The sequence below is a fragment of the Apodemus sylvaticus genome, chromosome 19, assembly GCF_947179515.1.
Source record: "Apodemus sylvaticus chromosome 19, mApoSyl1.1, whole genome shotgun sequence".
In the NCBI taxonomy this organism is placed as follows: domain Eukaryota; kingdom Metazoa; phylum Chordata; class Mammalia; order Rodentia; family Muridae; genus Apodemus; species Apodemus sylvaticus.
In genome coordinates this window covers 796,774-820,572 of record NC_067490.1, presented here as the reverse complement: position 1 = coordinate 820,572, position 23,799 = coordinate 796,774, and the positions used below count along the sequence as shown (strand labels likewise).

Genomic DNA, 23,799 nt, shown 5'->3' with positions numbered 1-23,799 from the left:
CCACCCTGGGAGATGTCCTGGGAGGCTCTGTGGGAACTCTGAGGATGCTCAGAAGATTCCCGGCTGTGTGTTGGGTCAGACTCTGATTCTCTCCTAGGGAAGAGATTCTTTGTCGATCCCCGACCATCTGATTCATTTTTCTGGTGTTGGAAGTCTCGCAACAGACATCTTTTGGTGTCGATATCTGTGTCCGTCTTGAGTGTTGTTTTTATTGTCTCTCTGACCATGGGTCAAACTGTCTCGACCCCACTGACTTTGACACTAGACCACTGGACTGAAATTAGGACTAGGGCTCATAATCTGTCTGTTGAAGTTAAGAAAGGACCTTGGAAGACTTTTTGCTCTTCCGAGTGGCCCACCTACGATGTCGGTTGGCTGCCAGAGGGAACTTTAGATTTGACTATTATTTCTGCTATCAAAGACATTGTTTTTCAGAAAGGGCCAGGGTCGTACCCTGATCAAGTCCCTTATATTTTTGTCTGGGAAGGTTTAGCTCAGGACCCTCCCTCTTGGCTTAAACCATGGACCCACAAAAACAAACCAGGCTCCCAAGTCCTAGCAGTCTGTGATGTGGACCAGAAAACAAAACCAAAGCCTGAACCATTGCAGAAGCCATCAGCTCCGCCTAAGATCTATCCTGAAATTGAAGAGCCTCCCGAATGGTCAGGAACTCCTCCTCTCTACCCTCATCCTTTACCTCCCCAGAGCCCTCAAGGATCAGTTCAGGGTGCCGCTGGTGGGGCAGCAGAAGGACCGGCCTCTGGGACACAGAGCAAACGAGCTCAAAGTCCCAGGGAACCTGATTCGACTACGGTGTTGCCTTTGCGTGCTTACGGCCCCCCTCCGGCTAACCCTAATAAGATATAGCCCCTTCAATATTGGCCCTTCACTTCAGCCGACCTCTACAATTGGAAAAATAACCATGCTCCTTTTTCAGAGAATCCCTCCAGCCTCACTAGTTTGATTGAGTCCCTTATGTTCTCTCGCCAACCTACCTGGGACTGTGGGAAGCCATTAGAGACCCTCACTTTGGCTGACAGGGCAAAGGCCCTGAGATAAGCAAACAAGAGCCTCTCCCTTGGGCATTGATTTAGCCATTGTCTCGAGATAACTGCAGAATGGTCCTGCCTGCTTCATCACCCGCCGACCCCGGTAATTGCGATGGAAGGAAGTCCTGAGATAACTGCGGCAGGCTCCAGCCTGTGCAAACACCTGTTGTCTCCAAGGGAGGACCCTTATCTCTTCCTGCTGAAACTGCTAGGATTGCCCTTCCTTCCTTTGTCCTTGCCTTGGGGTACGCCCCTCCTGAAAGCCTTAAAACCTGTGTACCCCAGAACATTAAACGAGGCTTTGACATAACCCAGATTGACTTGTCTTTCTTGGTGCTTGGCCTCCTTCCTTCTCTCCCCCCTTTTTGACCCTCAGGTAGCACCCCTTCGGAACCCTGGAATAACGGACCCGCGGGACGGGTTACATGGGACGATTGTTCAGCAACTTTTGCAGGTCCTCTTCACTACCGAAGAGAAGGAGAGAATTCTGCTGGAGGCCCAGAAAAACGTCCCGGGCAACAATGGCCGACCCACTCAACTCCAGAATGAGATAGATGCTGGTTTCCCTCTGGACCGACCTAATTGGGATTACAACACAGCTGAAGGTAGGGGGCGGCTGACAGTCTATGGCCGGGCACTCATGGCAGGTCTCAAAAGTGCGGGCAGGCACCCCACTAATTTGGCTAAGGTAAGAGAAGTTCTTCAGGGGGATAAAGAACCCCCATCAGTATTTTTAGAGAGGTTAATGGAAGCCTACAGGCGCTACACCCCCTTTGACCCAACTTCGGAGGGTCACCAGGCGGCAATTGCCATGGCATTTATTGGGCAGTCCGCCTCAGACATACGGAGGAGGCTGCAGCGCTTTGAAGGGCTACAGACTTTGTCTTTACAAGAGTTGGTGAAAGAGGCTGAGAAAGTTTATCACAAGAGGGAGACAGAGGAAGAGAGGAGAGAGAGAGAAAGGAACGAGAAGAAAGCGAAACTAGGCGAGATAAAAGCACGAGAAAAGTCTAACTAGGATTTTGGCCGCAGTTGTAGGTGAGAGAGAGGATATAGAGAAAGACAGGGGCCAAGGCAGACAGGGTACCTGGGCAACTCAGGGCTGAGAAGACCAAACCCAAACCCAGGAGGGTCTATGAGACAACCGTTGGCCAAAGATCAATGTGCGTATTGCAAAGAAAAGGGCCATTGGGCCCGAGACTGTCCCAAAAAGAAACTGAGAGGCAAACAGCCCAAGGTTCTTACTCTAGAAAATGAAGACTAGGGGAGTTGGGGCTCAGACCCCCCTCCCCGAGCCTAGGGTAACCCTAACTGTGGAGGGGAACCCTGTAGACTTTCTTGTGGATACTGGAGCAGAATTCTCAGTTTTAAAGGAACCTCTAGGTAAATTAAAAGACAAGAAAACAATAGTAATAGGAGCCACCGGCCAGAAACCTTATTCTTGGACCACGACCCGTTTAGTTAATCTAGGGAAAGGACAAGTAACTCACTCTTTCCTCGTCATTCCTGAATGCCCTGTGCCACTCCTGGGTAGAGATTTATTGGCCAAATTGAAAGCCCAGATTAGCTTCACATCTGAAGGAGCCACTGTGGACTGGCAGACCCCAACTTCTATGGTTTTGGCATTACAATTAGAGGAAGAGTATAGGCTGTATGAGAATCTTGGCCCTAAGACTGCCTCTGTAGGGGACGGTTGGCCGAATATGTTCCACCAGGCCTGGGCAGAAACCGGGGGCATGGGAGAAGCCAAAAGGGTGCCCCCCCCGTTGTTATTAGTCTAAAAACTGATGCCACCCCTATTGGGATACACCAATATCCTATGAGTAAAGAAGCTCGGGAAGGCATCAGACCCCACATTCACAGACTTTTGCAATCAGGAATTCTGAGACCCTGCCAGTCCCCATGGAACACCCCACTGTTACCAGTCAAGAAACAGGGAACAAATGACTACAGGCCAGTACAAGACCTCCAAGAAGTTAATAGGAGAGTGCAGGATATACATCCTACCGTCCCCAACCCTTATAACTTGCTCAGTCTTGCCCCCGGACAGACAATGGTACAGTGTTCTTGACCTGAAGAACACTTTCTTCTGCCTAAAGTTATATCCTAACAGTCAGGTAATCTTTGCCTTCGAATGGAGGGATCCAGATACTGGACAGGCTGGACAACTAACCTGGACCAGGTTGCCACAAGGATTTAAGAATTCGCCTACCCTCTTTGAATGAGGCCCTTCATCGGGATTTGGCCCCGTTCATGTCAGAACATCCAAACCTCACTCTTCTTCAGTACATTGATGATTTACTTTTAGTGGTACATACTGAACAGGAATGAGAAGGGGGACCGAAGAACTGTTAACAGAACTAGGTGAGTTGGGGTACCGGGCATCAGCCAAGAAGGCTCAGATCTGCCATACGGAGGTCATGTACCTGGGACACACTCTAAAAGGAGGAAAACGTTGGCTGACTGAAGCCTGACGGAGGACTGTGACACAGATTCCAGTTCCCAACACTCCAAAGCAGGTGAGAGAATTCTTGGGGACCGCAGGGTATTGCAGGCTCTGGATCCCAGGGATTGCTACCCTGCCAGCCCCCCTTTATCCTCTTACCAAGAACACAGGATCCTTTACTTGTGCTCCAGAACATCAGAAAGCCTTTGAGGAGATCAAAAAGGCTTTACTTAGTGCCCCCGCTCTGGCTCTGCCGGATCTAACTAAGCCTTTTACTCTCTATGTGGACGACAGAGCAGGGGTCGCTCAAGGAGTCCTAACTCAGACCCTGGGACCATGGAAACAGCCCGTAGCCTACCTATCAAAGAAGTTAGACCCAGTGGCCAATGGGTGGCCATCCTGCTTGAAAGCTATTGCTGCGGTAGCACTGCTCCTCAAAGATGCAGATAAATTGCCTTCAGGACAGCAGACAATCATAGTAGCCCCCCATGCCCTAGAAAGCATCTTTAGGCAACCTCCAGATCGTTGGATGACTAACACCCGCATGACCCACTACCAGAGCCTCCTACTGACTGAGAGAGTGTTGTTTGCACCCCTGGCTATCCTGAACCCTGCCACCCTGCTGCCAGAAGCTGATGAATCTGCACCCATACACCAGTGTATGGACATCCTAGCAGAAGAGCCTGGAACCAGGAAGGACCTCACTGACCAACCCTGGCTGGGATGCCCTAGTTAGTACATGGATGGCAGCAGCTTTGTGGCCGAAGGTTAGCAGAGAGCCGGGGCGGCGGTGGTAGATGGAAGACAGACCATCTCGGCCAGCAGTTTACCTGAGGGGACATCAGCTCAGAAAGCAGAACTGATTGCACTCATCCAGGCTTTGAAACTGGCCGAGGGAAAGTCGATCAACATCTACACAGACAGCAGGTACACCTTCGCCACCATGCATGTACATGGGGCTATTTATAAGCAGAGGGGGCTACTTACATCTGCTGGAAAAGACATTAAAAATAAAGAAGAAATTCTAAGCTTGCTGGAGGCCATACATCTACCAAAGAAAATGGCCATCATACATTGCCCTAGCCACCAAAAAGGACATGATGCAGTGGCCAAGGGAAACCAGATGGCAGATTCAGCGGCAAAACAGGCGGCTCAGGGGGCCACGATTCTTCCAGTCGCATCCAAAAATAAAGAGACCATAGTTATTATGACATCAGAGACACCAGCTTTAGATATACACCAGAGGACCACAAATTGATGGAAAAGCTAAAGATTGTACAGGGATATTCCCCCTATGGGATAGCAGAAACAGAAGAAAAATCCGTCCTGTCCCAAAAGGAGGGACAACAATACGTTGCTAATTTACATCAGCTGACCCACCTGGGAACTAAGAAACTTAAAGACATTGTTCTCCACTCTGATGACTATGTGATGAGACTATCAGACATTGCACAGGAGGTGGTCCAGAATCGCAAAGCCTGTGCCCAGACTAATGCTGGGCACCACATGGCGACTTCTGGTAAGCGACTCCGAGGAGATAGGCCAGGAGCCTATTGGGAAATAGACTTCACTGAAGTCAAACCATCAAAATATGGTCATAAATATTTACTAGTTTTCATAGACACTTTTTCAGGTTGGGTAGAAGCATTTCCAACCAAAAAGGAGACCGCCAATGTTGTGGCCAAAAAGATTCTAATCTTTCCAAGATTTGGCATTCCTAAGGTAATTGGATCAGACAATTGCCCTGCCTTCATTGCCCAGGTAAGTCAGGGACTAGCCACTCAACTGGGATCAATTGGAAATTACATTGTGCTTACAGACCCCAAATCTCAGGACAGGTAGAGAGGATGAATAGAACCTTAAAAGAGACCTTGACTAAATTAGCCTTAGAGACCGGCGGGAAGGATTAGACCGCCCTCCTGCCTTTTGCCTTGTTTCAGGTGCGAAACACCCCTGGGAAGTTCAAGCTCACCCCATTAGAGCTACTCTTTGGGGAACCCCCCCACTTAGCCGAAGCAGGGGGTGTTCTTGATCCTGAGGCTTCTTTTTCCCAACCCCTTCTAGCCCGCTTAAAGGCCCTTGAACTTGTCAGAAAAGACACCTGGGAGCAGCTCAAGGAAGCTTACAAGCCAGGGACCACTGAAGTGCCCCACAAGTTCTAAGTAGGGGACTCTGTCCTGGTCCATCGCCACCGAGCTGGGAACCTTGAAGCCAGGTGGAAGGGACCCTATCTGGTGCTCCTGACCAGCCCCATTGCTGTTAAGGTTGACGGCATTCCTGCCTGGATCCACACCTCCCATGTCAAGGCCGCACCACCTGCAGCCCAAGATGGCACCTGGAAGCTGGAGAGTACTGATGGTCCTCTTAAGCTGCGCCCTCCTCGCCTGCTCACCTCTGATGAAGAATAACAACCCTCATCAACCCATGACTCTCACATGGCAAGTACTGTCCCAAACCAGAGACATTGTCTGGAGCACCTCTAAGGTCACCCCTCTGGGGACCTGGTGGCCTGATATTACTTTAGATCTCTGCCTATTAATGGCTGGGTTGGAAACATGGGATATCCCTGATGTCAGACCCGATGACCTGCCTGTGCTCTCAAGGTTACTCATTCCCAGAGGACGGCCTCCCTAGGCTGCAGCAGACCTTGGTCTCGATGTCAGTTAAGGCTTACCGAATTTTACGTCTGTCCTCGAGACAGGCAGTCCAGGCAAGAGGCTAGACGATGTGGAGGCCTAGAACACTTTTATTGTAAAGAATGGAGCTGTGAGACCTCGGGAAATGCTTATTGGCATCCCACCTCCTCATGGGACTTAACAGTGTCCAGAAACCATTCGGGGCCTACCCAGTGCCCCCAGGGAGGAAGATAGGTGCCCACTTATAAAGCTACCTGCAATTCAGGACCCTGCAATCCCATAGTAATGCGATTTACTTCACAGGGGAAATTATTCACTGAATGGCCTAAAGGCTGGTGGTGGGGGATCCGATTCTATGTATCTGGAACCGACCCCAGGGTAGTGTTCCAAATATGGCTAGAAATAGGAAGCCCCCCAACAGTTCCTGTGGGACCCACCGCCGCTGTTCTAGCAGAACAAGGTCCTCCTAAGGCACCCTGCCTTAGAGCCCTGCCATTGCCTTCCCCTCCTCCAATCACAGAGACCCTGGTCTCTACTGATATGCCTCCCTCAAGGACAGCTCCACCTGCTCCTACAACAGGAGATAGACTTTTTAATTTGATCCAATGGACCTTCACATTCCTCAATGTCACCAATCCTGATGCTACTGCATCCTGCTGGCTTTGCCTGGCTATGGGCCCCCCTTATTATGAGGAGACTGCCATTCTGGGTACTCCAACCAGCACCATGGATCATAATCGATGCCCCTGGGGAGCAAAAAGCAAACTCACTCTTACTGAAGTTTCTGGTTCTGGGCTTTGTATAGGAAGGGTGCCCCCTACCCACCAACATCTTTGTAACATCTCCATGACTCTTAACACCTCAGAGGCAGATCAGTACCTATTACCCAGTAATAACAGCTGGTGGGCATGCAGTACTGGGCTCACCCCCTGTGTATCCACTTCTGTTTTTAATCAGTCCAAAGATTTTTGTGTTATGATTCATCTAGTACCCCATGTCTATTACCATTCTGAAGAAGTGGTCATAGAAGCTTATGATACTGGATTAAAACGAGTCGGAAGAGAACTGGTTTCTCTTACTCTAGCAGTTATGCTGGGGTTAGGCTTGGCGGCAGGCATAGGGACAGGGACCACTGCCCTAATCAAGGGACCCCAGGATTTACAACATGGCCTTGACACTCTGCAGGCCACTATGGATCAGGATTTACAGGCCATCAAGGATTCAGTTACTAAACTGGAAGATTCCCTTACCTCCCTATCGGAAGTGGTCTTGCAGAATAGGAGAGGATTAGATCTATTATTCCTTAAAGAAGGAGGGTTATGTGCAGCGCTTAAAGAAGAATGTTGTTTCTATGTTGACCATTCAGGGGCTATCAGGGACTCCATGAGTAAACTTAAAGACTTAACAAGCGCAGGCTTGAGAGAGCACCCAAAACTGGTATGAAGGGTGGTTTACTAAGTCCCCATGGATGACCACTTTGTTCTCGGCACTTATGGGTCCTATGATGATTCTACTACTCCTGCTCACCATAAGGCCTCGCATAACCAATAGATTAATTGCTTTTGTTCGCCAGAGAGTTAGTGCTGTTCAGATCCTGATGCTTCGCCAACAATATCAACAACTAGGGCAAACCAATTCAGAATCCATAGAACGAGAATCAGACCTTTCGTTCTAAGATTAGAACTATTTATTAGAGGGAGTGGGGAATGAGAGACCCCAACTCAAAATGTGAAGGTCTTTAGGCCCCTAGCAACAAGCCTCTGAGGTCAAGTACACCCTGATCTCGGAAATAGCCGACATTTGCTTAACTGATCCTGAGACACCCTGTTTCAGGAACTAGCTGACCAAAAAGAATGTCTGAATGACTTGCCTTGTTTTACAATGTTTAACCCCAAGGATGTTTGTTCCAGATAATCTCTAACCCTCCATAAGGCATAAACTATTGCCTGACTTCCTCATTCTGTACTTCCCCATTCCATGCATAATTTGTCCTCCACTCCTTGCCTTGTGAATTCTTTTCCTTTTCCTCCACCCCCTGCCTTGTGTTTTTTCCCTTTTAATACCCCTGACTCCAGTTACTGGGGGTCGATCTCCTCACGACCCTAGTGCACTGGTTTCTCCCGAATAAACCTCGTGCATTTGCATCAAGAACGGTCTCCTGTGAATTCCTTGGGTGTCGTTTCATCCTGAGATTTGAGTGAGTCTCCCCTCATCAGGGGTCTTTCAGTTACAACTGTTACGACTGTACAAAGTGGGTCCACAGAGATGTCTCAGTGTGAAGACCACTTACTGATCTTCCAGAGGAGCCAGCAACTATCTGCACTTTATGAGACTGGCTTGAAACCTTGTGGAGATTAAGGGCAGAATATTTTGGATTAAAGTGATAGTTTGGGTGTACAGACAGTTGTGAGTTGCCATGTGGGTGCTGGGAATTGAACCAATGTCCTCTAGAAGGGCAGCCAGTTCTCTTAACTGCTGAGCCATCTCTCCAGTCTTATGATTAATCTTCTTTATTGAGTTGTCAGGATTTAGAAACCACCCCTCAGGGCATACCTTCAAGAAGACCCACCCTGAATGTGAATGGCATTATCTATCAAACTGGCTTAATTCTCAGAGTGAATGAAAAAGGAAACAGGAGAAAGCCTGCTGAGTGCTTTCATTCATTTTTTTTTTAACTTCCTGATCCACCCAGATCCACCACTACCACTCCTAGCTGCTCCTGTAGCCATACCTTCCCTTCCGTGTTGAGCTTTACCTTTCAACCACAAGCCAAAATAAACTTCCCCCACATGTTACTTCCTGTGAGCATCTGGTCACAGAAATGAGAAAATGAATTTTATAGCAAGTACTTATAAGAATTATAAGCATTTGAAGCCCCTATTCATTGCTGACAGAGATACAAGTAATATAGGCACCATGGGAGATACTCAGTAGTTTACTAAGGAAACACTTAACTATACAATATACAATGGCCACACTTACAGATATTTTCCCAGGTCAAATCAAAAGCATGGTGCACAACCTTGACAAGGTGCAGGCAGCATTTCGCCTCTCTGGATATCTTAGATGCATGGCCCCAGTCTAACTCAAGTCAAATAACATTCCTCAGTATGCTGGGCCAGTCCGCCTCAAAAAGTTATCAGGGTTATCAAGGAAAATCAGAGAAAGTGTCACAACAAGAGAAACCCTAAGGATCAACTGAGACTGAGTGTGTGGTGTCTTGGATCAAATGTCCTTGGAAAGAAAAGGGACATTAGTAACAACTGAAGAGTATAGATGAAACATGTACGTGTATTTAGTTTCATGGGTTATAAAATGTATGATGACTTATTTTTATGTATGCGTATGCTTGCATGAGCTTATGAGACACATATATGTAGTGCCCTTGGAAGTCATCAGATGACTGTGAGCTACCACGTGAGTGTTGGAACTGGAACTGGGTCCTCTGCAAGAGCAGACAGTGCTCTTGACCAGGAGCTGTCTTTCCAGCCCTGTAGGATGTTTTAAACAGAGAAACTGGAGGCCCTTTGCAGTTTCTCTGAGAGGTGGGGGGGGGGGGGGGAAGCATCCTGGGGCTGGAGAGATGGCTCAGTGGGTAATAGCACTGCTCTTTCAGAGGCCCTGAGTTCAAATCCCAGCACCCATACGGTGGCTCGTAACTATCTGTAAAGTGATCTGACATCCTCTTCTGTTGTGTCTGAAAACAGCTACAATGTACTCACATATAATAAATAAATAAAATCTTTTCTTTAAAAGGATCCTACATTTTATTTTATTTTATTTATTTTTTGTTTTGTTTTTTGGATTTGGGTGGGGTTTTTTTGTTTTTTTGTTTTTTGTTTTTGTTTTTGAGACATGGTTTCTCTGTATAGCCCTTGCTGTCCTGGAACTCACTCTGTAGACCAGGCTGGCCTTGAACTCAGAAATCTGCCTGCCTCTGCCTCCCAGAGTGCTGGGATTACAGGCATGTGCCACCGCCGCCCAGCTCCTAAATTCTATTTTAAGGTTTATTTATGTGTGTGTGACAGAGAAGCTGGAGTTGCAGACTGGCTGTGAGCCATCTGATGCGGGTGCTGGGAACTAATTCAAGCCCCCCTCCCCCCTGCAAGAGCAGTAAGTGCTCTTAAGCGTTAAGCCATCTCTGCAGTCCCATACATTATAAAATTTAAAGGGTCATTTAAAAGAAAATCGTCTTCAGGGGCTGGGAGTGCTGCTTAGTAAATATCGCTTGCTTAGTGTGTGCCCTGGGTTGAATCCCCTGTTCTGTGAGCATGTAACAGTCTCTTCCATTTTCCAATGTTGACATCAAGGGGTTGGAGAGGGGAATGCTCAGAGATATGACATAATTCCTTCTAACAGCTCTAACTTTCTTCCAACTACTGCGTAGTTCTGGATACTCAGAAGCATCTGCATTCCCTACAAACCTTGCCCAGGTTTCAGTAAGCCATTTCCAACTGATTCCCAGATAATCCTGTCCTCACCCCTTACACATCTAAAGGAGGACAGAGCAGCAGCGCCCTCGTGTGGTCTTGATATTGAGTCTAGAAGACCCTACAACCTCTTACGGAAATTTCCTGAGCCCTGACTCAGTATGCAGTGACAAGTGTTGACACAGTCTGAGTGCTTCCCAAATCCAGGCAAACACAGATGTGCCCTCTTCTTTGAATGGTGGTGGACTCTGACTCACAAGTCTCCAGCTGGTTTGTAGCTTTCATTGTGCCGGAACTTCCCTCTTTCTGGGAACTAGTCCAGAATGTCCACAAATAAGATGGGGGAGGAGCCAGAACCACCCAGGGTATTGTCCTGGGAAGACAAGGAGGTCACAGAAGTCAAAACAGGTAAATTGAGACTGGGAGGGAAGCCAAGAGGAATGCTGGGTGGAAACCAGAGAGAAAGGTGCACTGGAAGTCTAGTTGGGACATCAATGCTTCAGGGGTGGGTTCTATTGAAGAGATGGGATTAGGAGCTTTTAGCTCAAGTGCTGCTTTTCACATGGATAGTGACCCATTGAAATGTCAGGTTATGATGTTTTTCATTGTATTTTATATGTATGGGTTTACGTTTTGCTTGAAAGTACACTTGCGCACAACTTTCATGCCTGGTTAAAAACTATGTGTGTTGGGCTGGAGAGATGACTCAGTGGTGAAGAGCATTGACTGCTCTTCCGAAGGTCCTGAGTTCAAATCCCAGCAACCATATAGTGGCTCACAACCATCCGTAATGAGATCTGATGTCCTCTTCTGGCGTGTCTGAAGACAGCTACAGTGTACTCACATATAATAATAAATAGAGCTTAAAAGAAAAAAAAACCTATGTGTGTTAGGTTTCTCTTAAGATTGCCGAAGATTTTTATTTTTATTTTCGTTTTGTTTGTTTGTTTGTTTGTTTTTGTTTGTTTGTTTGTTTGCTTGTTTGGTGTCGGTGTGTTTTGGTTCTTTATTTTTTTAGACAAGATCCCACTTTGTCTGCCAGGCAGTGGTGGCTCATGCCTTTAAATCCAGCACTTGGGAAGCAGAGGCAGGCAGATTTCTGAGTTCGAGGCCAACCTGGTCTACAGAGCCAGTTCCAGGACAGCCAGGGCTATACAGAGAAACCCTGTCTCAAAACAAACAAAACAAACAAAAAACAAACAAAACAAAACAAAATGATGCCACGACTGTCGCCCCACCCCAAACGTGAGCTCCTACATCTCACAAGCTAAGTGAATGCCCAGCAGTCACTGACCTACACCCTCAGGCTTTTTCTTTAGAAGCATGTTAATGTGCCTGGAGTGAGCAGGGCAGTGCCTGACACTCATGCTCCGTTTTCCCTGTACCCACTAGCTTCATTTTGGGACGGGGTATTTAAGTGGTTTGTTCTGCATCCATGTGATTTAGTGATGAACAAGGGCTTGCCCAGTTTCTGCTCAGGCTATTGCACCTTTCCATGGTCATCTAGTTTCTATAATTTCTCCAAAATTTCCAAGCGTTAAGAACAGCTAAAAATTCTGGAGGTTAGTGATGTATGCCATTAAGGTTTTTTCATTTGTTTTATAATTTTAAACAGGGTCCTTCTCTGCAATCAATTTCTCCTACATTCTGAGATTGCAGGTATCCTGCTTATAAGTGTGTTAATTCAGGGTGGGGGGGGGGAATAAAAAGGTGTAGATTTGCAAATCCCACCAGGATAGGGTCTGCACCTGGATAAGGCCAGATTTCCTGCATGGTCTGGTTTCTCTACACCTTATATTTATTTTAGTAGTCAGCCTGGAGTTTGGACGAGCTTGTGTTCAGATATTTGTTTGTTTATAATACAGGGGGTGAAACTCAGGGCTTTCTATATGTTAGCCATACACTGAGTGCATTGCCAGCTATATTCAGAGTTTGGATCTCAGTCCTTCTGTGCCTGCCTCCTAGTCTGAACACTGTCAGTACTAGAGCCCTGTGGCTATAGTAATTTGCTTAGGAGTTGGTAAACACGTATAGGTACTCCTTAGAGTTTTTTTTTTTTTAAGATTTTATTATATGCACACTGTATCTGTCTTCAGATACCCCAGAAGAGGGAATCATCTCATTATGGATGGTTATGTGCCACCATGTGGTTGCTGGGATTTGAACCAGGACCTTTGGATTTGGTTTTTCGAGACAGGGTTTCTTTGTATAGCCCTGGCTGTCCTGGAACTCACTCTGTAGACCAGGCTGGCCTCGAACTCAGAAATCTGCCTGCCTCTGCCTCCCAGAGTGCTGGGATTACAGGTGTGCGCCACCATTGCCCGGCAACTCAAGACCTTTGGAAGAGCAGTCAGTGCTCTTAACCACTGAGCCATCTCTCCAGCCCTAGAGTTTCTATTGCTAGGATGACACACCATGACCAAAAAGCAAGTTGGGGAGGAAAGGGTTCATTTGGCTCACACTTCATATCACTCACTGTTCATCTTCGAAGGAAGTAGGGACAGGAATCAAACAGGGCAGGAACCTGGAGGCACAGTTGATATGGAGGCCATGGAGGGGTATTGCGTACTGGCTTGCTCCTCCTGCATTGCTCAGCCTGCTTTCTTGTAGAACCCAGGACCACCAGCTACAGGTGATTCTACCCACAATAAGCTGGGCTCTCCCCCCATCAATCACTAATTAAGAAAATGCCTTACAGGCTTGTCTATAACCTGATCTTACAGAGGTATTTTCTTTTCTTTTTATTTATATGAGCACACTGTAGCTGCGTTCAGACACACCAGAAGAGGGCATCGGATCCCATCACAGATGGTTGTGAGCCGCCATGTGGTTGCTTGGAATTGAACTCAGGACCTCTAGAAGAGTAGTCAGTGCTCTTAACCACTGAGCCATCTCTCTAGCCCCCTGGAGGTATTTTCTTGATTGAGGCACCCTCCTCTCAGATGACCCTAGCTTGTGCCAAGCTGACATAAAACTATCCAGCACAGATACAAAGACCAGAGACTTGCAGTTCTTGCTCACCGTGGTGGTTAGAGGACAACTTGGGCAAGTCAGTTCTTGCTTTCCACCATGCATGTTCTGGGATTCAAACTCAGGTGGTCAGGTGTGGTGGAAAGGGTTTATAACCACTGCTGGGTGGTTTCTGTTTGCTGTTGTTCGTTTGATTAATACAGAAAAAAATAAAACAAACAAATAAACCCACAAACACTGAAAACCATACCCAGGGTGATTACCAACATCCTGCTAAAAGACAATGTCTGCAGGAAATCACCCTGGTCCATGGACTGATTTTGTTCTACTAGCATGAATCCAGGCACAAGCAGCTCCTCTCCTCCCTTCCTCTCCGATCTTTTTCTCTTCACTCTCTGGCCTGTTCTCTTTCCTCCTGGACAAAATATCTATTTTGCTTACAGTTTTGGATGTTTTACTCAGTCGTGTCAGGGAGGGTGTGTTATGGGAAAGCGAAGTTCAAATGGTGTGATGCACAGGAAATAGTGGGGCGGTAACAGGAAACAGCCAAGGCAAGATGTCGTCTCCAGATACATACTGCCAGCGGCCTACTTCCTCCAACCAAGTCCTAGCTTCCATGGCTTTACAACCTCCCATTGGATTAGTCTATTCAAACTTTAAATCCATAGATGAATTAAACTAATCGTTAGGTTGGAAACTTTATGATGTAATTGTCTCTAGAAATACCTTCACATACACACACACACACAGAGATATGTGCTTTACCAATCTCTAAAGTTCATCAAGTTGATTGTTCAGACAGGGTCTCATAGTCTAAGCTAGCCTGGGACTGATTATGTAGCCTGGGATGCTATTTTCTTGCCTTAGCCCTTTAAGTACTGAGATTAGAACTGTGTGTGACTATGTCTGGCTCCCTATTCAGATTTCTCTATAATGTGAACCCAAACTCTGGCAGGGAATCAATGACACACATCTAATGGCTTCCTGGTTAAGATAGAGTCTCATGTAGCCCAGGCTAGCCTTGAACTCACTCACTAGCCGGGCATGGTGGCGCACGCCTGAAATCCCAGCACTGGGGAGGCAGAGGCAGGCAGATTTCTGTGTTCGAGGCCAGCCTGGTTTACAGAGTGAGTCCCAGGACAGGCAGGGCTACACAGAGAAACCCTGTCTCAAAAAACAAAACAAAACAAAAAACAAAAACAAACAAACAAAAAAAGAACTCACTCACTATGTGGCTGAGGATAGCTTTGATTCCCCCTTCATCTTTCAAGTGCTAGGATGACAGGCACGTGCCGCCACTCATGAGAGATGTTCTCTTTAGTAGTGGATAAAACCTTCTGCATTCTCTAAATTAAGTTTCCACTTAGCGTAGAGGCGCTGAAACTGAAGAGGCGACAAACCTAGTGCTATGCAGAGTGTAGTTAATTAAAGATCTGGAGACAGAAGCGTTTCTTAGACATCAGCAAAGCAGGGGATTCCTGCCACGCCAAGGCAGGAAGAAGGACGCCATGCTAGATAAAGGTGGGATGCAGAACCGAGGGGTGGGCTAGAATGTACCTAGGCTTTCTCAAAGGTTCTTAGCACATCAAAGACCAGCTGGGAACAGTGTAGGTGCCAGTGGGGTGAGCAGCATGAAAAGCTGAACTGTCTAAGGGCTTCATTTGCCCTATAGTGTTAGAATGTGTGCCAGGGCTACCTGCTGCCTAAGATGGTACCAAAAGAAGAGTTGGGATCCCTGGTTCCGAGTCCTTGTGAACGTCTCTCTGTACTAAGTCTCCTGGAATCTTCCTTAACTACTGAGCCATCCTGTAACTACAGTCTTTGAAGTCTTTTTTGGTTTCTTGTGCTTTCTTGGTTTTTACTTTACCTAAGATGTTGCTCCACAGCTCACTTTACTTGTCTGCGAAATGTTCCAGTTTTCCTTTGGTCTCGTGTGTGTGTGTGTGTGTGTGTGTGTGTGTGTGTGTGTGTGTGTGTTTACTGTGCAGCCCAGGCTGGCCTGGAACTCATTTTCACCTGCCCAGTACGTGGAATTACCGAAATTGACTCACCCGTCCCTCCCATCCCCCACCCCTCACCCCTATCCCCCACCCCCATCTCCCACTCCCAACCCCCACCCCAGGAGTAAATACTTATCTTAGGAAATGGAATTTCCTAGCGCAGCTGAGACCAGTGAAGACCGACCGTAGGCGGGACGAGAAGGCGTGGCATTCAGGCATTGGGCTTCTTCGGATCTAAATTTCTGACCTTGGCAGACAGTCACTTGAGATGTGTTACCTGCGGATGGAGCAGAACGGAAGCCGCGGGACAAAGTAGCGGATTCTTGACTTCGGGAAAGGGCCCCTTCCTGGGTTCACGCAGCTGCGTTCTGGTCTGGGGTGGAACGCGCGCCCAGCCCTTTGTGTGGCTGTGGGCCGAGGCCACAGCTCAGAAGACGAGCGAGCGTTGAGGGACGGCGGGGCAGCCGAGCCCCTAGTAGGGCTGTCGAGCGCGGTGAGAGCGTGCGGGGACCCGGGTGGAGCCCCGCGGTGGAGCCACGAAGGCCCGACACCTGGGTGGGAGAAGCCGCTTGGCTCCGTGGTGGAAAGGCACACGTGGCTGAATTCCCGGGGGGGCGTTCGGGGCTGGGACCAGGGCAGACCCAGCAAAGCCAGCGGGCATTTCTCCTCAGATTGTGTGTGAGAGCTGCGGGGGCCTCAGATTTAGAGAGACTAACAGACAGGGTGTATTGTGGCCAGTCGGCCTGATCTTCCTGTCTTAGCTTCCTTTGTGCTATTGGGGCTGAATCCTCAGATTTGCTAAACAATGAGTGGACGGGTGCACTCAGGATTGAGAGACGTCTGCACAGTCCCTCCAGAAATGTACCCAAAGGAAGGGTGAGGCCAGACCTGGCCCATCTCCCGTGTCAGGGGTGGTGGGAGTTGGGAGGGACCGGACCTGACCTCCTGCCAATCAACAGTTGAGTCTTATTCAGTCTCCTTGCATTCTCAGGGCTCCTGCACCAGGACAGAACAATCAGGTAAATGAGTGAGGAGGTGGATGGAGGTACACAACACCTGTCAGTCTCCTAAGCAGCCTATATCTATATTAAAGACCACTCCCTGCTGTGTGAATGTGCGGCTGCTATTGTTGTTGATGATGATAATGATTTATGTAGCCCAGGCTGTCTTAGAACTCCTAGAGATTCTGTCTCAGCCTTCCTGGTGTTTGGGTAACACACCTTCATGCTATTGTGAATTGAGAGGGAAAGAAAGGGCAACAAACAAGTCTCTGTGTCTTTGTGCTTCCCTTGAATCTAGAGAGGAGAACTAGAAATAAAAATTTCAGAGTGAACAAGGAACTTAAATGTTGTTGGGTTATTATCACTGTGCTGTACAAGTGATACTGGACTCATGCTGCCAAAACTTAAGATATGGTGGGAAAGTCTTACATATTCAGACAACTTGTACTTTGGGTTTTGATTTAACTCGTCCTTAGACTAGTACTATGTGGTGTATAGGGATAGATAGACACTCTGATATTCCTTAACGCTGGGTACTAGTCACAGTCTGCACTTTCCAGACAGCTAGTAGATCAGGAAAGGAAACAATACACTCTTACAGTATACTTAGTACTTTGTTACTAAGCTATGAGGTTCTGTAGGTAGGTGTATTACTTGCATTTCTGACCTAATGATATTTTCAGCTTAAGAGGTCATCAGAGGCTAGCTCCATTGTAAATATTGTGTCTATATATTAAACATTGAAATCAGTAGAGTTTGGGGTATGCATAAGGTTCAATGGTATAGCACTTGCTTAGCAGGCACAAGCTCCTAGGTTTGAGCCCCAGGATACGTATTCAAATCACAGAATCTGTGTTTTAATTTCTGGTTCTGGAAGAGATATTTACTCTCGTCTTTCCAATTGAAATCAAGTCATAGAGGATGAAGAGACAGACTCAAAGTGGTATGTGACACATTCAGGTATGTACTTTTCAGTGATTCTGATTCTAGAATGAAGCCTTACTCTCCCATGGATCACATGTCCTAGAATGGATGACTTAACGCTCACACTTGAGGTTTACGAAAATGGAGCCAATTTTCCTCACTTGATACTGCTGAGAAGGCTCCGTCTCAGTGCAGGAAGCTAGTGACTGGGTGCTACAGAAGCACTTCTTCCTTACTCTCTCCTTTTGCTGATATTATATATTTTTCTCAAACCTTAGATTTCTAGAAGTGGGCACTTACAAATTGTGGCTAGAAGCAGTCTGGAATAGAAGTCAAACGCATAGGACCAGCCTGGCATTACCAAACAATGGCAGCTAAGAAACAGGTAACTAGAGCCCTGAGCTCTATGGCCTAGGCTTTGAGGGAACTAAAGCTGTCAATTGTGAAGGAATTTCAACAGTTGAACAACCAAGGATGACAATGTCTTTTGTTATAAGGAGCAGTATCAAATTCTGGGGCCCTTGTAGGAACCTCCCAGCTGCCTAGTACCTGGGATATAGTCCCATTAGCCTTGGGATCCAGACCAGAAGGCTCTAAAAGTAGAGACACCACTAAAGACAAGCTGCTCCATGGGGTAGGTAGTATGTTAGCTGCTCTATAGAAGCCCAAAAATGAAAGATTATGGTGGAAGGATTGGGGAGATGGCGCAGCATGTTGTAAAGTACTTGTTGCACAAAGTTGAAGACCCAATGTGTAATCTTCAGTCCCCACATTAAAACGAAAGACAGACAGACAGACAGTCAGCAGGATAATCCCAGACAGGCTTTCTAGCCAGATAATTCCTGTTGAGTTGGTGAGCTCTAGGTTCAGTGAGAGATTTCTCAAAAAATAGGTAGAATAAAATAGAGGAAGGCACAAAAGTACATAACACAGATTACTAGTGAAATCCAACATCAGAAGGGAGATGGTCAGGTGGTCAGATAAAGAAGTGGTAGGCCCTAGACTCTCTTAAGGTCTTTTACTTGCCTGTGAATCTGATAGAACTCCAGATTGTCCCAGGCCAAACAATAGAAAAAAGGAATTGGCAAGATCTTCTCTGTCTCCCATACCATCTTGGAATCCTTCATAGTTTCCCTTCCCTTCCATTTTCAATGGATTCCTTTTTCTGTGCCTGTCCTTTGTTCTCTGTAGGTCACAGCTCCTGACTCTGTGCCCTGCTCCATGCCCGTTCACTGTATTGTCTTTCTCTTAGGTTTGAATTCTCTAAATCTTAAGACTATGTCAAGCCGGGCGTGGTGGCTCACGCCTGTAATCCCAGCACTTGGGAGGCAGAGGCAGGCAGGTGGATTTCTGAGTTCGAGGCCAGCCTGGTCTACAGAGTGAGTTCCAGGACAGCCAGGGCTACACAGAGAAACCCTGTCTCGAAAAACCAAAAAAAAAAAAGACTATGTCAGTATTTATAGTCCAAGTGAGAAAGTTACACACCACCATACGCATACAGCCAAATAATAGTCCTTTATTTAAGCTGGTAACCAGGAGCAGGCTGGTGCCCAGGGAAAGCTCTTGGCATGGAAACTCAGGGGTACTGTATTTATAAAAAAGCAAAACCACATTCTCAGGAATAGCTTAAGGGAATCTGTAATATGTGTTTTGCTTACACACTCAGCAAATTTTGGCTATGCGTTTGGGCTGTGGTCAGGTCTGTAGAAAGTCCTGAATGCGTTGCCAAGGCAGGCGTGATTGTTCAGAGGCTTAGGAACTGAAAAGTTCCTGAGCAGATACTTCAAGTCTCTGTATTTACAGTCTAAGTCTGCCCAGCGATCCAGGACATCAGTCAGTTATGAAGACGTGGCAGTGTCTTTCACCCAGGAAGAATGGGAATATCTGACTTCCACACAGAAGAACCTTTACCAGAAAGTGATGTCAGAAACCTTCAAGAACCTGACTTTCGTCGGTAAGAGACTGTGACTCCCTCAGCATTCTCCCTGTCCTATATAGCCTTAGAACATATGGTTGGTTTTTCTACTCAGACCAAAGACAGCCTAAAAGATTTGAGTCACAAAGTTCAGGGGTAAAAAGTAAAAGAAATAAAAACTTCGATGACAAGCTGGGCTTAGAAACAGAGGTAGGAAGACCAGGTTAGGGTGATTCTCAGCACATAGCCACTTTAAGGCCATGCTGGACTCCCTGCGTGAGTCCAGAGAGGTGGCTTAGGGACTGAGAGCGTACTTGTTCTTGCAGAGTACCTGAGTTTAGTTGCTAACCCACATGGTGGCTCACAAACATTCGTAACTGTAATTCCAGGGGTCCCACACCTGACTTCTATGGACACCAGACATGAATGTGGTTCACATACATATATACAAGTAGTCAAAACACTTAAGTCACAAGAAATAAACTTGAAAACAAAACAAAACAGAAACCACCCCAGGAATACAAAAATAATGTTGCATGTGTGTTCCTGTACATATAGGTACACTTATGTGTTCACATGGAGGCCAGGATCAAATCTGGGCTTCGTTCCTCAGGATACATCCACTATGTACTTTTTGTTTTGGGTTGGGTCTCACTAATTGGAACTCACTGATTCAGCTAGGCTGACTGACCCGTGAGCCCTAAGTATCTGCCTTTTCCGCTTCATGGTGCTGGGTTTATATCCAAGTGCCATTACACCTGGCCTTCTTAGCATGCATTCTGAAGATCAAACTTGAGTGCTCATGATTGTACGGCAAGTAAGTTATCTACTGAGCTACTTTCCCAACCCCAAGGCAACACTTTTATCATTGTAATTATATTGTGATGCAAACTTGCTGGTCAGTCCTAGTTTGTTGACAAAAGTCTGTAATTCCAAGACTTCCAACACTCACAACCTTCTGGATCTGATGCAGGACGATTGCAAAACAACAAAACCATGCCCTCTTCCCTACCCAAAATATGACTCTAGTTAGAGACAAAATATTTTTTGCCTAAACCAGATTGGGACACCTTACAAAAAGGAAAAGGACAGAGATCAGATCTCTATCCTCCCAAAGACAACAGGTGAGAATTGTAAAGGAAGCTGAGTATGGTAGCTCACATCTGTAATCCCAGCACCTTGTTTTTATCATGTATTTGGGGGGCCTATCATCTCCTAGAACCAAGGGCCAGCAAAATGGTTCTGGAATTTGAATGTACTTGGTGTAAAGAGAAAACCAATCCTACAAGTTGTCTGCAGGCCTCTATAAGCGTGCCATAGCATGTGTATACTTGCGCACATGCATACAAAATAGTAAAAGTGTAATTTAAAAAAAAAAACCTCCAGAGGAGAGAGGAGGATAAAAAAAGACCTAGGACAGTGTCAGCATGGTAAGCGGACCTAGTGCATCAGGCTCAGTATCTTTACGCCTTTCCATCTGTGTTAGCCTTGGGACTAGAGAAAACCCTGAGATCAAAGTTTCAAGTCCACTGGCTTCATAATGAATAGCCAAGGTTTTCAAAACAAGTAATCTAGTTTCCAGGAATCGAGAGACTGCATGAGAGCCCCTCTGCGAGTGTCACCCTTTGATTTAGAACCTGGGAGCATCGATCTGGAGAAGGATAAGCTTGTTCCTGAGACAGGAATTAAGGAATTAAGGGGAATGTTAATTTAGGTTGGCCACACTTTCCAGCTCAGACAGTCCTGGTGTGTTGCTTCTTATTCCAATTGAATTATTAGTAATTATAAGCATCAGTTTTCATGATACAATAGTCTTCCTTTGGGCAAAAGATGCAACTCACTGGTAGAGCATTTGTATGCATGGTTTGCTTTCCTGACACTGGGAGGTGAGTTCTCTGCTATCTGAAATACTTGTTCAGGTGGTTCCTGAGGCTACAGCCACCCATAGCACTGAAGTCTATTTATGTGGTCTTTGTTTTTACGGAGCTGGGGGTTGAGACCCAGGCTTTGTGTATACTAGGCAAGTAGTGTGCTACTGAACTATATCCCCAGGTCCTGAGTTCTGTTTTCTGTACTAGACACAGTAATAAACTAAGATACTAATAATATAGAATAATTATAATCTATATTAAAAAGTGATTTGAATGCGGTCTTACAGGAGGAAATTCTCCATTCAATATTTTGTACTTGGCTGACAACGTGTGTAATCAGGGATGAGGGGAGGATTACTGCTTTGTTATCTGTGGGGTATCTGAAAATATGAGTCATATTGAGAGTGGGAAGATGGATTTCAAAGATGTAAGTTGGTGTTTAGATATTTGAAATTATAGAAGATGCCTATGAAATTTTACTAGCTATTATTATTATTATTATTATTATTTATTACTACTACATTTTCCTATTTCTAGCCTATGAGGTCCAATGGGTGCCATTTAGCCAAGGGTGAATGGTTGCATTTTAAACGTTGGGAAATGGGAAAGTGGCTTGTACTGAGTGCAAACTTTGTGCTGACCGCCTCATAGTGAACAGTGTATTTTTCCACCTTTACCACAGACAGCAAGAAAAAACGTCAAGAACCTAGCTCTGATCTGGAAGATAAAGATGATGATGGGGAGAAGCCCTCCACTTGCACAGGGGTATTCAAAGGTGGTCCATTTTTTTTCTGTCTGACCTGTGGCAAATGTTTCAAAAAGAACTCCTTCCTCTTTAATCACCAGTTTCCAGTGAGGTCCCGGAGGTTGGCAGTCACAAATCCACAAATCCGCAAAGCCCTTGGCCCCAAGCCACAAGCCCCTGGCCCCAAGCCACAAGCCCCTGGCCCCAAGCCACAAGCCCCTGGCCCCAAGCCACAAGCCCCTGGCCACAAGCCCCAGCATCGTGGAGAAAGGCCTTTCTTTTGCAATCTCTGTGGCAAGACTTACCGTGATGCTTCTGGACTGAGCCGTCACCGACGTGCTCATTTAGGTTATAGACCCCGTTCATGCCCTGTGTGTGGAAAGTGCTTCCGGGATCAGTCTGAGGTCAACCGCCACCTGAAGGTGCACCAAAACAAGCCAGCGCCAGCACCAGCGCCAGCTCCAGCGGCTGGCAACCAGAAGCGGAAGAGTAAGGTTCCACCTACACCACCTAGTTCCCAAGCAACCGCCCTCAAATATGTGAAAGTGATCCAGGGACCAGTGGCCAGGGCTAAGGCACGGAACAGTGGCTCCTCATCCCTGAACGTCAGATCCAACCCTCTTACAGTGAATCGCGCACGAGAAAAGATCTCTTGTCCCTATTGTCGCATAACTTTTACCATGAGAACTTGTTTCTTAAGCCACCTCAAGATCCACTTCAGGCGTCAACCCAACCAGCACTTCTGTTGCAGAGAGGCCCACTCATCCAACACACTCAGGATGCAAAAGATCTACAATTGCCCCGTCTGTGACAGCTCCTTTAGGGGAAAGGAGAGCCTGCTGGATCACTTGTGTTGCCGGAGACCAATCAGATTTAGTAAATGCTGGGAAATCCTGGGTCATTTACTTGGCTATCTTCGTGAACCGTTGGTGCTGGGAAATAGTTTAAGAGTAAGGGAATCTTCGAGGGAAAAGATGGAATCCAGGAAGAGAAGGAGGAAACATCCAGGCAGAGAAAATCCTGAAACAGAAGGCCTGTCTGGGGATGGTGAGGTGGCAGAAATGGAGGTTGCCACCAACCCTGACCCCATGAGTGTGAACCCTGAGACCCCTGTGACAGAAGGAAGGAACTGATTCCTGACCTCCCACATGCCCATGCACAACCCCCTCTCCCCACCCCACAAAATAAATACAATTTTTAAAACTAAAAGGAGTGGGGGTGGGGGGGGTCTAACTGAGATCTTTGGTTTTTTTTTTTTTTCCTGAAGAATGACCTCTGGCATCAGGAGGCTTGAGCAGGAGAGGGGTAGATGATGAAGGAAAGAGACAAGAAAAAGAAGTGTGCACAGAGAAACTTGTATTATTAGCACCTAGCTTGCTTGTGTCTGGTAGACCACCAAGTAGTAATTGTTGGGGTAAAAAAAACAGTGGGTACTCAGATAAAGAAAATAGAAAGTGAGAGGCGGGAGTATGAAATACATGAAGGTGTGGACCCTAGGGGAGCACCTTCCTTCTCAAGGTCCTCCCACCAGGCTGCCAAAGCAAGATGGTGTTGGTCTGATCAGTATTTTTTCAATTTTTAGCTCCAGGTTTTGGTTCAGGCTCCCATATTCATACCCTGGCTCACTTAGATTTCCCTGATATTGTGGGCTCTTCTGTCCCTGACCTTGTACTCTCCACATTGATATTCTTCCCCATCAAGGCTGTGGTCTTGAAAGAAATATCCACCGTTTGCAGAGTTGGTGTTCTGTAGTTCATAATGATGAAGTGCTGGGTATCCCTGTTGGCAGAATCATTCCTGTATTACTTGGGT

General features: G+C 46.6%; 1 protein-coding gene and 1 pseudogene across 4 annotated transcripts; both read left to right on the top strand.

Moving 5' to 3' along the window:
• Positions 1-225: 225 nt before the first annotated feature.
• On the top strand, positions 226-16,213 carry LOC127670097 (uncharacterized; annotated as a pseudogene).
• Zfp57 (ZFP57 zinc finger protein) lies at positions 15,757-23,190 on the top strand. Of its 4 annotated transcripts, none has more exons than XM_052163958.1 (5): positions 15,757-16,024; positions 16,523-16,550; positions 17,735-17,841; positions 19,260-19,410; positions 21,925-23,190. In XM_052163958.1, exons 3-5 carry the CDS (start codon positions 17,824-17,826, stop codon positions 23,118-23,120), a joined length of 1,365 nt encoding a protein of 454 aa, XP_052019918.1. In that variant the 5' UTR covers positions 15,757-16,024; positions 16,523-16,550; positions 17,735-17,823; the 3' UTR covers positions 23,121-23,190. The 4 variants fall into 4 exon arrangements, with proteins under 4 accessions (XP_052019918.1, XP_052019917.1, XP_052019916.1 ...); XM_052163957.1 differs by having other exon boundaries at positions 17,410-17,841; XM_052163956.1 differs by having other exon boundaries at positions 16,523-17,492.
• Positions 23,191-23,799: the final 609 nt, after the last annotated feature.